Here is a 14,188-nt window from a genome sequence, read left to right as displayed (position 1 = left end):
ACTTTTTTATTGTTTATTTCACTTTTTGTTTATTACCTACTTCACTTGCTTTGGCAATGATAACATATATGTTTCCATGCCAATAAAGCCCCTTAAATTGAAATTGAATTGAGAGAGAGCGAGCGAGAAATAAAGATCTTGGGCAGGAAAGACAGAGGTTAAGTGAGAGACTGCTGCGCCGTGCAATCTGACTGTGTGTGAGTGCGTGTGAGAGAGTGAGTGTGGAGAAGAGCAGAGTACTATGTGAGACTACAGTGGTTGAGCCTGAGCTGGGGTTGGCCTGGACTGGGAGTGATCTCATAGAGAAGGACTGTACTGACTGCAGATGGGATTTCCATGAGAAAATGTTGCTGTGAACAGCACTGCTTATCCCTATTGTCTGAAACTAACCAGAGATGAGAAAGAGAGACTAGAGAGAGAGAGAGAGAGAGAGAGAGAGAGAGAGACGAGAGAGAGAGAGAGAGAGAGAGAGACTAGAGAGAGAGACGAGAGAGAGAGACGAGAGAGAGAGCCTCAGTTAAGCCCATAGACTCAGACTATACTTACTGTGAACTAATACCTGGGATTCATGTGAAATGGCACCCTATTCCCTATGTAGTGCACTTCTTTTGACCAGGCCCCTATTTGTACTCTGGTCAGAAGTAATAGACTACATAGGGAAGTGGATGTCATTTGGGATCCAGACCTATACTCCAGCCCCTGCCTGCCATCCTACCTTCCAGCTTTTGTGGAGGATCCCAGTGTAGTAAAGAAAAAAAGATGGTTCCTAATCTCTAACAGGTATGAGAAAATCTCCCGGCCTAGACTGAAGGCCTCCACCGACGCCAGCTGATATGTGAGAGTCAGAAAACCCAGGGCTTTGGTTCCCTCTCTCTCCCTCCCTCCCTCTCCCCCAGTCTGTCTCCCTGCCTCTTACCTCCTCTGTCCCCCCTCCCTCTCTTTTCCCGCTCTTTCCTTCTCTCTCCTAACCTTCTTTTCTCTGCTACTCAAGCTTTAATCCCCCAGTCCTCTCACAGCTGAGGAGAACAATGGGATCTGTCCCTCTCTCTTTATTTAGTGTAAATCCACTCCTGGGTCCATTAGACTGGGCCATCGATTACAAACAGATGATTTTGGGATGTGTCCCAAATTGTTACCCTATTGCCTACATAGGGCCCTGGGCAAAAGGAGTGCACTGTTAAGAGAATAGGGTGCCATTTGGGACGCCTGCCCTACAGTCATTAAGAGGATCTTGAAATACCAGAGAATGCATGTAGGGGTTCTAGGAAAAGCCCAAGTCATTACGTCAATGGAATGGGAGTCAGGGCAGGGCAAGATGGCGATAAGCGCTAGCTAGCTAACCCAATGTCTTCACAGCATCACTGTTTGATGAAGGGGAACTAAAGATGACTTTTAGAAGTTGATTTCAGATTTGCATAGAAATGTTGATGACACAAAATAAGAACACTTTTCAGTACTTTCCGCGGCGTGAATGTGAGTGGTGTTTGCAGGCGCTAGCTCTAGCTAGCCTAGTAGCTGGGCACAAGTCCAGCAGGAGGATTAAATGGAGGTGATTGATCAAAGTGTGTGAGCCTGGGGTGTGAGGGGTAGTCCGTCAGGACCCCTATGAACATCTGTGCCGGTGTAATTAGCTGTGGTCTGTCGTGTTCATCCAAAATACATTTGGCAAGAGCTTTACCATACACATCCCTATATTATGCCATACATATTAAATACCAAATCGTCCTTAACATATCTATATTAACATTTCTCTGATATCACATTTTAACAACCCAAAATATGATAAAATCTCTTGTATTAGTATACGATGATACAGACCACTTCCATCAGATCATGAACTGGACTGTGTGTACAGTATGGTGCGATGTCGGCCTCTCTCCCTACGGCCTCTATAGAGGACAACAGAACACGCTCCGTACCTCCGTACCTCCTCCTCCTCATCCCCTGCCATTCAGCTGCCCTTCATGCTCAGTGACTGGAGCATCGCATGGCGGGCACCGAGGGCAAACGCTGATTTATCACCTCATTCCCATCCAGATGTGCTTGAGCCCACCACCTACCCACCCACGCATGCAGATTCATTACCAGGAGCAGTGGGGAGAGGGGGGCTGTGGTCGGTCATTCCCCCAGCTAGAGGCCCATTAGCCAGGCATGGCCAGGAGCCTGGTGCATGGTTAATACAACCGGAAGGTAAATGCTCTGATGATCAGGAGAATGAATAAATCCACACCGCAGAGCATGGTGCCATCAGAGAGAGAGAGCACATAAACTGTGTGTGTGCGTGAGAGAAAGAGAGAACGATTGGAGAGAGAGAGAGAGAGAGAGAGAGAGAGAGAGAGAGAGAGATTGGAGGTGTATTGCATGAACACACATATACATGAATGAAGAGAGGGAGGAAAGTGTGTGAGTCTAAGAAGAGTTTGTTGTCACCCTCCTCCCCCTCCCTGTGTAGAGTCCAATCAGCTGGGGAGGTTTCTCCACACACCCGACTGAACCCTGGCATTAGTTTTAATTAGTAAAATACACCAGCAGCGCGTCTCCAGCCCCGAGCCGTAGCCAGCCTCTGTCCCTCAGTGTTTGTGAGGAAGCAGGCCTGTGGAGGAGGCGGAAATGGGTTGCTAGTCTGGGCCGTGTCAGGGCCAGGGGCCAAGGGGGGTGGAGGTTGGAATGGAGGGGGGTAGCGCCAAGGGAGACCGCCACTACTGAGTGACAACTGATTCAGCCGTGGTCCTGGTGTGGTCTGGTCCTGGTCTGGTCTGATCCTGGTCTGGGCTAGGCCTTCCGGGGCTGGTTTGTGTCAGAATAGGCAATGGAGGACAGGTGGTGGTGGAGGGGGATAGGGAGGGACAGGACAAGATAGGGAGGGACAGGATAGGGAGGGACAGGGAGGGACAGGAGAGGATAGGGAGGGGCAGGATAGGGAGGGACAGGAGAGGGAGGGACAGGATAGGGAGGGGCAGGATAGGATAGGGAGGGGCAGGATAGGATAGGGAGGGGCAGGATAGGATAGGGAGGGGCAGGATAGGATAGGATAGGGAGAGGGACAGGACAGGATAGGGAGAGGGACAGGACAGGATAGGGAGAGGGACAGGACAGGATAGGGAGAGGGACAGGAGAGGGAGGGACAGGATAGGATAGGAGAGGGAGGGACAGGACAGGATAGGGAGAGGGACAGGAGAGGGAGGGACAAGAGAGGGAGGAACAAGAGAGGGAGGGACAAGAGAGGGAGGGACAAGAGAGGGAGGGACAAGAGAGGGAGGGACAAGAGAGGGAGGGACAAGAGAGGGAGGGACAAGAGAGGGAGAGACAAGGTAGGGAGAGACAAGGTAGGGAGAGACAAGGTAGGGAGAGACAAGGTAGGGAGAGACAAGGTAGGGAGAGACAAGGTAGGGAGAGACAAGGTAGGGAGGGACAGGAGAGGGAGGGACAGGAGAGGGAGGGACAGGAGAGGGAGGGACAAGGGAGGGACAGGAGAGGGAGGGACAAGAGAGGGAGGGACAGGAGAGGGAGGGACAGGAGAGGGAGGGACAGGAGAGGGAGGGACAGGAGAGGGAGGGACAGGGAGGGACAGGAGAGGGAGGGACAGGAGAGGGAGGGACAAGGGAGGGAGGGACAAGGGAGGGACAGGAGAGGGAGGGACAAGAGAGGGAGGGACAGGAGAGGGAGGGACAGGAGAGGGAGGGACAGGAGAGGGAGGGACAGGAGAGGGAGGGACAGGAGAGGGAGGGACAGGAGAGGGAGGGACAGGAGAGGGAGGGACAGGAGAAGGAGGGACAAGGTAGGACGTGACAAGGTAGGGGGGACAAGGTAGGGAGGGACAAGGTAGGGAGGGACAAGGTAGGGCGGGACAAGGTAGGGTGGGACAAGGTAGGGCGGGACAAGGTAGGGCGGGACAAGGTAGGGCGGGACAAGGTAGGGCGGGACAAGGTAGGGAGGGACAAGGTAGGGAGGGACAAGGTAGGGAGGGACAAGGTAGGGAGGGACAGGATAGGGAGAGACAGGGTAGGACGGGACAAGGTAGGGGAGGACAGGGTAGGGAAGGACAAGGTAGGGAGGACAGGGTAGGGAAGGACAGGGTAGGGAAGGACAGGGTAGGGAGGGACAAGGAGGGGAGGGACAGGGTAGGGAGGGACAGGGTAGGGAGGGACAAGGAGGGGAGGGACAGGGTAGCGGGGGACAGCTGGAAGAGAGGCTCCCTGCCCCAGAGGCCTACAGTCTACACAGGCCAAGCCATGGTAGGGTAGAGGGTGGGGTGGAATGGGGTGGGGGTTCTAGCTGAGCGTTTGGAATGTCTCAAGGCAGATTAGGGAACGCTGCGGAGACCGTTGCCATGTTTACCCAGACGGGGACTGCTTCCTGGTCATGCTCTCCCTCCATCAGCGAGAGAACATCAGCTCCCTTCTTCCGCTTCCTCTTCTCTGTGTTGACTCATGCCACATTAAGACAAGCACGTTTTACTGCACTGGGACTGAGAGTCTGGGAGTACTGGTACAGGGGTTCCCTTCTATTTCTCTCTCTCTCCTGCCCTCTCTCTCTCCATCTCACGCTGTCCTTTGTCTGTGATTATGGAAAATCTCACGGCCGTCGCACACCAGTGACAATACACAGACGGGAACAGTCTGCATTTTACAGCTTTCACGTAATACGAGTATAAATTAAACATACCCACGCAAACAGGAACCTGCCTTGAGTCGTCGCACAACCCCCACAAACCAGACAACACGCCAAGGACATCCTCGGTTATTCATTTCCCTTCATTCCAAACCAAGTGCGGTTATGCGGTTACTGTGATGCGTTTATTTGCATAAAAACAGCATGTTTTCCATCCAGATGCAGCTTGTCAAGTGGTTGAGTAAATCAAATGACCGTGGCCTCGCTGCAGAGGGGTTCTCTCTCCGTCCTTTAAATGTTCAGAATATAGAGACTTCATCAGATACGGACCAGCGCCCCTAAAGAAGATTGGCCTTGCCAGTGGCCCCACATAATCACATGCCTATATGCCATAACATTGTAGTATGGGCAAGTATATAGGTGACCTATGCGCAGGAAGTTTCCAACATCCCACACCTTTATAAATGTCAGCTGGGAATTTAATGAAGGGAGTGACTCTGAAGATGGGTCCTCTTGTACATTAGCCTAAGCAAAATGTCCCAGAGCTAGCTAACGGAACAGTTGAGTCACTTTGACCTTCAGCTGAACACCCACTGACGCTAACCTCTAACACCGTTCCACAGTGAGTGTACTGATGGAAATGACGACTACTATCGCCCTACTGTGTCCTTGTTGAACGCCGATGTCAAGATGGTGGTTTTCTGGCCAGGAGTCTGATAGTGAAAGTTCTGAGGGAGGTTCGTTTTGGTTGGTGAGCGGGTAAATGTTGTTCATTTCCAATGTAGACACTTTAATCCAACTGAACGTCATAATAGTGTCAGAAAATGATATTCAACACAACATAAGTAATTGCTAAATTGTGATATCAGAGCAATTGTGATATTTGTTACGGATCATTTGTTCGGGGCTTCAGAGTGTCTTCGATGAAATCAAATATTGCATTATATAGGAAGTGATGTTGACCAGCGCTCGTTGTATTTAGGGTACACTGTGTTATCTCTGGAGATTATTAGAGCCAGGACGGTCCCGGGATATTTTATCCATGGCAAAAATGAAAACACGAAGCAAACCAAACTCTCTGGTCCTTTAATAACCTGCTGTATGTAACATATGGTGCTACAGCTTGGTAAATAAATACATGTGACTCTGGATGACATCATCATGTTTGTTTCCAACATTAGAGCTGATTTCTAAACAAGTTCAATCCGCTTTGTGTTTTGTTCCCTTACCACCATACTAAAGAGTATCACCATACTGGTATCGTCCAGGCTCTAGAGTTTATACAGTACACACACAGTGCACTCTGGGCCAGAAGAGGCTGTCTCAGTGGCTGGCTGCCATGTCTGGCACCCTGAGTTACACTTCAGTGGCACCGTTTTAGACGAGAAGTCACACTCTAGTTGTGGGGTCAGCACCCTGTTCACCTGCCACAGATTTGTTAGAGTGTCAATGAGAGAGTTAGCGCTGTAAGCTAGCGGGCTAGCCATGGTTTATTGCTATATTGGTGTACCGTGCTGCTGCTGTAGGGAGAGGCTGCCTGCCTGCCTGTTGGTTCAAAGTGAAGGGAGGATGAATAATGAATGAAAGTAGAGCGAGAAAAACACAAACACACTCCCGATTTTTAAGGGCTTTCTCAGACCTTAAAGTGGAGCACTTCTTACAGCTTTCAGTGGGAGCCCAGTGCTGGAGAAGAAAGACTGAATAGTACTTGCTTACCACACAGCCCTGCTGTTGAATGTAACACAAATAACAGCATCAATAATGTCAGAGGACTATCCTTTTTGCTGATGCTAATGGACTTTAATTGAATTGGATTCAACATCCCAGTTAAGAGCTTTAATGGTTCTGTGTGATACCGTGGAGCAATTCACATCCAGCAGGGGCTTTTAGAGATGGAAAGGACAAATAATATAATATTATAACAAATAATATGCAGAAAAAAATCACGTCAACTCTCTGTGTGTGTGTGTGTGTGTTACATCACCACTCTGAGCATGGGGTCAGTGATAGAGCTAAGGTTGATGGTCCCTTCATAGGTCAGGTAGTAGAAGTGTGTGTGTGTGTGTGTGTGTGTGTTACATCACCTCTCTGAGCATGGGGTCAGTGATAGAGCTAAGGTTGATGGTCCCTTCATAGGTCAGGTAGTAGAAGTGTGTGTGTGTGTGTGTGTGTGTTACATCACCTCTCTGAGCATGGGGTCGGTGATAGAGCTAAGGTTGATGGTCCCTTCATAGGTCAGGTAGTAGAAGTGTGTGTGTGTGTGTGTGTGTGTGTGTTACATCACCTCTCTGAGCATGGGGTCGGTGATAGAGCTAAGGTTGATGGTCCCTTCATAGGTCAGGTAGTAGAAGACGTTGAGAGACCTGGTGGCCTCAGGACCCTGCTGCTTGTAGCCAAAGATCAGGTCGATCCACTGGTGCAGCTGGCACGACACAAACTCACTCTCCAGAGCCTGGGAAGACAGGAGGAGAGGAGGAGCCATGGTTAGAGGGGATTGGGCTAAATGAAAGGGTTATTGAGCAGATATTGAACAGAAAAACATACAAACCGTGTTCAGAGTGAGGCGGTGAGGACTCATGGTTAGAGGGGATTTGGATAGATAGAGTGGTACAAGAGGATCCCAAGACTATATCAAAAATAGGAGGTAGGGAATCCTTGCAAATAATTGATTGAAGTTGATGTCACTCATAAGCCACAGAACCAAGAGGGGATTAGACAAAGTCAAATGATTATTTATAAACTGAAGCATTATGAACAGATACAGCAGACCTGCTAAACTGCATGGCTGCAAATTAACTAATTGTTGTAATTCCAGAATGCTTACTCCACTCTCCCAACCCCCACAAAAAGCTGCAACTCAAAGTAGAACTTGTTCAAAGTCATTTCAACAGCAGATAGCAGCACTGACTATCATCTGCATAATGAAGAAAACGCTCCAAAAGATTCCAATGCTAATCGTGTGAAAACATGAAACATGAGAACACTTCGTTCTAATAGGACGTCGGGGACTCATTTTGGACTTTCCTTCCCCTTTCGTGGGACGACGAGACGAGATAATGTATATAGCGGTGCTTCGGAATGTCTCTGTCTCACCATAACATTGAGATACAAGCTGTTTTTCTAGTCATTAGCCGGCCAAGAAGGGAAAACATTTATGGTTTCTCATAAAAACAGCAATTGTGTTAATTTCTGGAAAAGCTGTTGGCACGGCAACAACAAAAGCTTCTAAACGCGTTCCAAATTAGAATGAGGAGGCCTTGATTGTCATTGCTGCCTTGTGTCACATTAATTCTGTGACAAAACATTAAACCGGTACACTTAAATGGCAATTTATATCATTTAAATGTTTACAGCCAGGGCTGGCCCATCACTCACTTAAATGTGACTTTCTGACAGCTAATTTTCCTTCTAATTCTCTCTCACTCTCTTAATTATAACTTTCAATCAGAGAGAGAGAGAGAGAGAGAGAGAGAGAGAGAGAGAGAGAGAGAGAGAGAGAGAGAGAGAGAGAGAGAGAGAGAGAGAGAGAGGTAGAGAGAGAGAGAGAGGTAGAGAGAGAGAGAGAGAGAGAGAGAGAGAGAGAGAAGGGGAAAGAAAGAGATGGGGAAAGAAAGAGAGTGCGAGAAGAATGAGATTCAGACAGAGAGAGAGAGAGAGAGGAGGTGGTGAGCGAGAAATAGAGAGAGCGAACTGCTAGATGTCTGCTACCTGTCTGCCATCATGACATCTCCCCCTGACGGGGCGATCGAGCCTCAGCCTGATGGTAAACTGTGAAAGCTCTTGTATAATGACTTTATGAGCCGAGGAAACAATATCAAGAAATTGGTCGGTGTCAAGGAGAGAGAGAAAAGGCCCTGGGGCGGCAGAGCACTGAAAGGTCTCTGGGTTTTAATGTGGAACTGGGTCTGCGTCCTAAATGTAACCATGTTCACGAATATATATATATTATATATATATAGCTCCCTATGGGCCCGGGTCAAAATGAGTGCACTAACTAGGGAATAAGGTACCAACATTGGGATGCAAGCTGGGAAGTAGAGTGGAGGAAGAACACTATTCAAATGAGGACTGGGAACATTTGTTATATAAGTGCATAACAAATTGTGTGAATAGGTTTATGGTTATTATACGTCATGGTTCTTTTTGTAAATGTTCAACAATTATACTTCCGCAATTATAGTTTGGCAACCTGGAAACACATGGTGAAATTAGTAGCCACAGATAGATCAATTACTTTCCCCCTTTAAAACACACAAAATATGAGCAAATACCAATGTTTTGGGAGTAATTATTTTACAATACAGAGCACCCCTGGAACAGAGCCACCCTGGATCAGAGCACCCCTGGAACAGAGCCACCCTGGATCAGAGCCACCCTGGATCAGAGCCACCCTGGATCAGAGCCACCCTGGATCAGAGCCACCCTGGATCAGAGCCACCCTGGATCAGAGCACCCCTGGATCAGAGCACCCCTGGATCAGAGCACCCCTGGATCAGAGCACCCCTGGATCAGAGCACCCCTGGATCAGAGCACCCCCGGATCAGAGCACCCCCGGAACAGAGCACCCCTGGAACAGAGCACCCCTGGAACAGAGCACCCCTGGAACAGAGCACCCCTGGAACAGAGCACCCCTGGAACAGAGCACCCCTGGATCAGAGCACCCCTGGATCAGAGCACTTATGTTAATACGTTGAAAGCTCTGTGTCAGAGAGTGATCCATTTTATTAGGGCTACATGTCTATTAGAATCCAGGACAGGCCTCTTAATGACCAGCTGACTGGGGGCCGATGGGGGACCGGTGTGCGTGAGTTTGTGTTGGTTCATTTTGTGCATGTGTGTGTGTGATAGAGAGAGGCCTGACCTTTGACGGGGCCCTGCTCCCTCTGTTTCTAAACTAATGCAGAGTCTGATGGCCATTTAATGTGCGCTGCAACCTCCTGTCAATCAAGGCAGGGAAACAAAGAACAGCCTGTGTTATTGCAGCACCCTCTCCAGAGGCCCGCCTTTATGGTAATGAGGTTCTAGCATTTGGGGAGAGGGGAATAGTATTGTGTGTGTGCGTGTGTCTGTCTCTGACTGAGATGCAATCGTTTGGTAGTGCCTAGAAATCCCCTCTCTCATCAGTGATTCAGGGAGCGTTTGGTAGTGCCTAGAAATCCCCTCTCTCATCAGTGATTCAGGGAGCGTTTGGTAGTGCCTAGAAATCTCTCATCAGTGATTCAGGGAGTGTTTGGTAGTGCCTGCGGAGGTATAGTGAACTAGCTCTGTGGTGTCTTTCAAAGCCTCTCAGTCTGTGCTGCTAAAAGAGAGGCCCATTGGCAATTCTACCCTGTGTTCTCCCAGACACGTTTGATCAACAAGCAAAACTGTTGTGGAAAAACCATCTCTTTAATTAATTTTTTATTTTAAAAAAATGATGTGGGGGGGCAGTGTATTTTACAATAGTTCTCTTTTGTTTGATTTTAATTCCATCCTTCAGCCTACCCTCAACCCCCCTTTGCCATATATTTTTCAACTGTGCTGTGATGTTTAACAACGTTTCTGAACCTTTCTATTCTAATAGTTTCTACAGATAGTAAATTAAAGATGACCATTTTTGCTAAAAGTATTATTATATTAAAAACCCTTCTTCGTTAAGATCTTTCAGCCACCAAGCCTTCATCTAAAAACCATTCCTTGTCAGAGAGAGAAGTCTTGTGTAGACTAGAGAGAGCCAGAAGTCTTGTGTAGACTAGAGAGAGAGAAGTCTTGTGTAGACTAGAGAGAGAGAAGTCTTGTGTAGACTAGAGAGAGCCAGAAGTCTTGTGTAGACTAGAGAGAGCCAGAAGTCTTGTGTAGACTAGAGAGAGCCAGAAGTCTTGTGTAGACTAGAGAGAGAGAAGTATTGTGTAGACTAGAGAGAGAGAAGTATTGTGTAGACTAGAGAGAGAGAAGCCTTGTGTAGACTAGAGAGAGCCAGAAGTCTTGTGTAGACTAGAGAGAGAGAAGTCTTGTGTAGACTAGAGAGAGAGAAGTCTTGTGTAGACTAGAGAGAGCCAGAAGTCTTGTGTAGACTAGAGAGAGCCAGAAGTCTTGTGTAGACTAGAGAGAGCCAGAAGTCTTGTGTAGACTAGAGAGAGCCAGAAGTCTTGTGTAGACTAGAGAGAGCCAGAAGTCTTGTGTAGACTAGAGAGAGCCAGAAGTCTTGTGTAGACTAGAGAGAGCCAGAAGTCTTGTGTAGACTAGAGAGAGCCAAAAGTCTTGTGTAGACTAGAGAGAGAGAAGTCTTGTGTAGACTAGAGAGAGAGAAGTCTTGTATAGACTAGAGAGAGCCAAAAGTCTTGTGTAGACTAGAGAGAGCCAAAAGTCTTGTGTAGACTAGAGAGAGCCAAAAGTCTTGTGTAGACTAGAGAGAGCCAGAAGTCTTGTGTAGACTAGAGAGAGCCAGAAGTCTTGTGTAGACTAGAGAGAGCCAGAAGTCTTGTGTAGACTAGAGAGAGCCAAAAGTCTTGTGTAGACTAGAGAGAGCCAGAAGTCTTGTGTAGACTAGAGAGAGCCAGAAGTCTTGTGTAGACTAGAGAGAGCCAGAAGGCTTGTGTAGACTAGAGAGAGCCAGAAGTCTTGTGTAGACTAGAGAGAGCCAGAAGTCTTGTGTAGACTAGAGAGAGAGAAGCCTTGTGTAGACTAGAGAGAGAGAAGCCTTGTGTAGACTAGAGAGAGAGAAGCCTTGTGTAGACTAGAGAGAGAGAAGCCTTGTGTAGACTAGAGAGAGAGAAGTCTTGTGTAGACTAGAGAGAGCCAGAAGTCTTGTGTAGACTAGAGAGAGCCAGAAGTCTTGTGTAGACTAGAGAGAGCCAGAAGTCTTGTGTAGACTAGAGAGAGCCAAAAGTCTTGTGTAGACTAGAGAGAGAGAAGTCTTGTGTAGACTAGAGAGAGAGAAGTCTTGTATAGACTAGAGAGAGTGAAGTCTTGTGTAGACTAGAGAGAGCCAAAAGTCTTGTGTAGACTAGAGAGAGCCAGAAGGCTTGTGTAGACTAGAGAGAGCCAGAAGTCTTGTGTAGACTAGAGAGAGCCAGAAGTCTTGTGTAGACTAGAGAGAGAGAAGTCTTGTGTAGACTAGAGAGAGCCAGAAGTCTTGTGTAGACTAGAGAGAGCCAGAAGTATTGTGTAGACTAGAGAGAGAGAGAAGTCTTGTGTAGACTAGAGAGAGAGAAGTCTTGTGTAGACTAGAGAGAGAGAGAAGTCTTGTGTAGACTAGAGAGAGAGAAGTCTTGTATAGACTAGAGAGAGCCAAAAGTCTTGTGTAGACTAGAGAGAGCCAAAAGTCTTGTGTAGACTAGAGAGAGCCAAAAGTCTTGTGTAGACTAGAGAGAGCCAGAAGTCTTGTGTAGACTAGAGAGAGCCAGAAGTCTTGTGTAGACTAGAGAGAGCCAGAAGTCTTGTGTAGACTAGAGAGAGCCAAAAGTCTTGTGTAGACTAGAGAGAGCCAGAAGTCTTGTGTAGACTAGAGAGAGCCAGAAGGCTTGTGTAGACTAGAGAGAGCCAGAAGTCTTGTGTAGACTAGAGAGAGCCAGAAGTCTTGTGTAGACTAGAGAGAGAGAAGTATTGTGTAGACTAGAGAGAGAGAAGCCTTGTGTAGACTAGAGAGAGAGAAGCCTTGTGTAGACTAGAGAGAGAGAAGCCTTGTGTAGACTAGAGAGAGAGAAGTCTTGTGTAGACTAGAGAGAGCCAGAAGTCTTGTGTAGACTAGAGAGAGCCAGAAGTCTTGTGTAGACTAGAGAGAGCCAGAAGTCTTGTGTAGACTAGAGAGAGCCAAAAGTCTTGTGTAGACTAGAGAGAGAGAAGTCTTGTGTAGACTAGAGAGAGAGAAGTCTTGTATAGACTAGAGAGAGTGAAGTCTTGTGTAGACTAGAGAGAGCCAAAAGTCTTGTGTAGACTAGAGAGAGCCAGAAGTCTTGTGTAGACTAGAGAGAGCCAGAAGTCTTGTGTAGACTAGAGAGAGCCAGAAGTCTTGTGTAGACTAGAGAGAGAGAAGTCTTGTGTAGACTAGAGAGAGCCAGAAGTCTTGTGTAGACTAGAGAGAGAGAAGTATTGTGTAGACTAGAGAGAGAGAGAAGTCTTGTGTAGACTAGAGAGAGAGAAGTATTGTGTAGACTAGAGAGAGAGAGAAGTCTTGTGTAGACTAGAGAGAGCCAGATTCCTGAGGTGAGATCCAGATCCACTAAGGGAGATCCAGCAGGCAGCAGGGTTATTGATGGGCCAATTAGCAGCCACTGTCTGTTTCATCCTGTTCCACCGGGAATCCTCTGATAATTAATGAATAATTTAGCATGCCTTTATGTAAATGCCTGGCAGGGGGTGGATGGCAGCGAAATATCACGACACTACTGTTATCAGGAGGCTTCTATCCCCAACTGCTGTGTATCGTCAAAGGTTTAGAGATCCCTTTGTTGCCAACTGACAACTGTTTGTCGCCTCGTCATGTGTAAATCTTCAAATGCCAGACATTTCACATTTTTATAGTGGTGAATTATTACCAATAATATATCGATTTTTAAATCTGGCTCTAAATGACACAAACCATTCTATTCATAGATTTCTGGAGGGAGAAAAGTGGGGTGTAATTTCCCCGGCTCTCATTTTAGCAATCGTGTATTCCTCAAGTTCCTCTGTCTGGGTTGTGATGTTGGTTCCAATGAAAACACAGGATTGGGTAACAGTGACGGCACGCCATGCTCACGTTTCCTCTACGGCTGTCTGATGTTACAGAGAGGAAGGGGAGCGGGGCTACCTTCATATACACAGGGGCTCAGGGGTGACCTGTGTGTGTGTGTGTGGTGTGTGTGTGTGTGTGTGTGTGTGTGTGTGTGTGTGTGTGTGTGTGTGTGTGTGTGTGTGTGTGTGTGTGTTTGTGTTTGCGTGCGTGTTTTCGGGGGTGACCTGCTCTGACCAAGAAACACTTGACTAATAGTGTGTGCCGACTGGTTGCGACTGTGTTACGGTCCGGGTCGGGTCAGCCAATAGCTGCCAGACTTCCTGTGCTGCTGAGCTGGGCCGTGTGTGAGCCGCTCACAGCTGCCTGCCCCATGGAATTGTGGGAGCTCTGGGATATGACTGCAGCCTCCCCTTTGACAGACGTCCGGAGGGAGAGACTAGGTTCAGCTGCCGTTCGACCCTTAACTCTCCCAAATGTATTTAATCATTTTGAAAAATGAAATAATAAAAACGTAATGTTTACCAAAGACATGTAACAGATAGCAAAGTAACAATGTAGAGGCTCTATCATCTTTCCTATTAGCGACAGACACATTTCTTCCTACCTACAGTCCAGAATAGGCTAATAGTGGTAAAACTAGGACAGTGGGACTGACCACCAACCAGTGACATACAGGTAACTGCCAAGATAATGGAAACACTTGAGTAAATGAGGGATACAAAGTATAATGAAAGCAGGTGCTTCCACACAGGTGTGGTTTCTGAGTTAATTTCAGCAATTAACATCCCATCATGCTTAGGGTCATGTATAAAAATGCCTAGTTGCTGATTATTTTGGCTACCATTTCTAGAAGAGATCTCAGTGACTTTGAAAGAGGGGTCT

At 47.5% G+C, this 14,188-nt stretch overlaps 1 protein-coding gene across 4 annotated transcripts in view; it reads right to left on the bottom strand.

Annotated features, from left to right (window-relative positions):
- LOC106610178 (lipopolysaccharide-responsive and beige-like anchor protein) overlaps positions 1 to 14,188 on the bottom strand; it is a 296,378-nt gene that overhangs the window by 37,938 nt on the left and 244,252 nt on the right. For all 4 annotated transcript variants that reach the window (XM_045722742.2, XM_045722744.2, XM_082978435.1 and 1 more), the window contains exon 48: positions 6,896 to 7,063. In XM_045722742.2, coding sequence (XP_045578698.1) covers positions 6,896 to 7,063 — 168 coding nt within the window. The remainder of the gene's footprint in view (positions 1 to 6,895; positions 7,064 to 14,188) is intronic.

The sequence above is a fragment of the Salmo salar genome, chromosome 08 (genome assembly GCF_965601325.2).
Source record: "Salmo salar chromosome 08, fSalSal1, whole genome shotgun sequence".
Lineage (NCBI taxonomy): Eukaryota > Metazoa > Chordata > Actinopteri > Salmoniformes > Salmonidae > Salmo > Salmo salar.
Note: the sequence above shows the minus strand (reverse complement) of the source record. Positions and strands in the feature narration are given on the sequence as shown.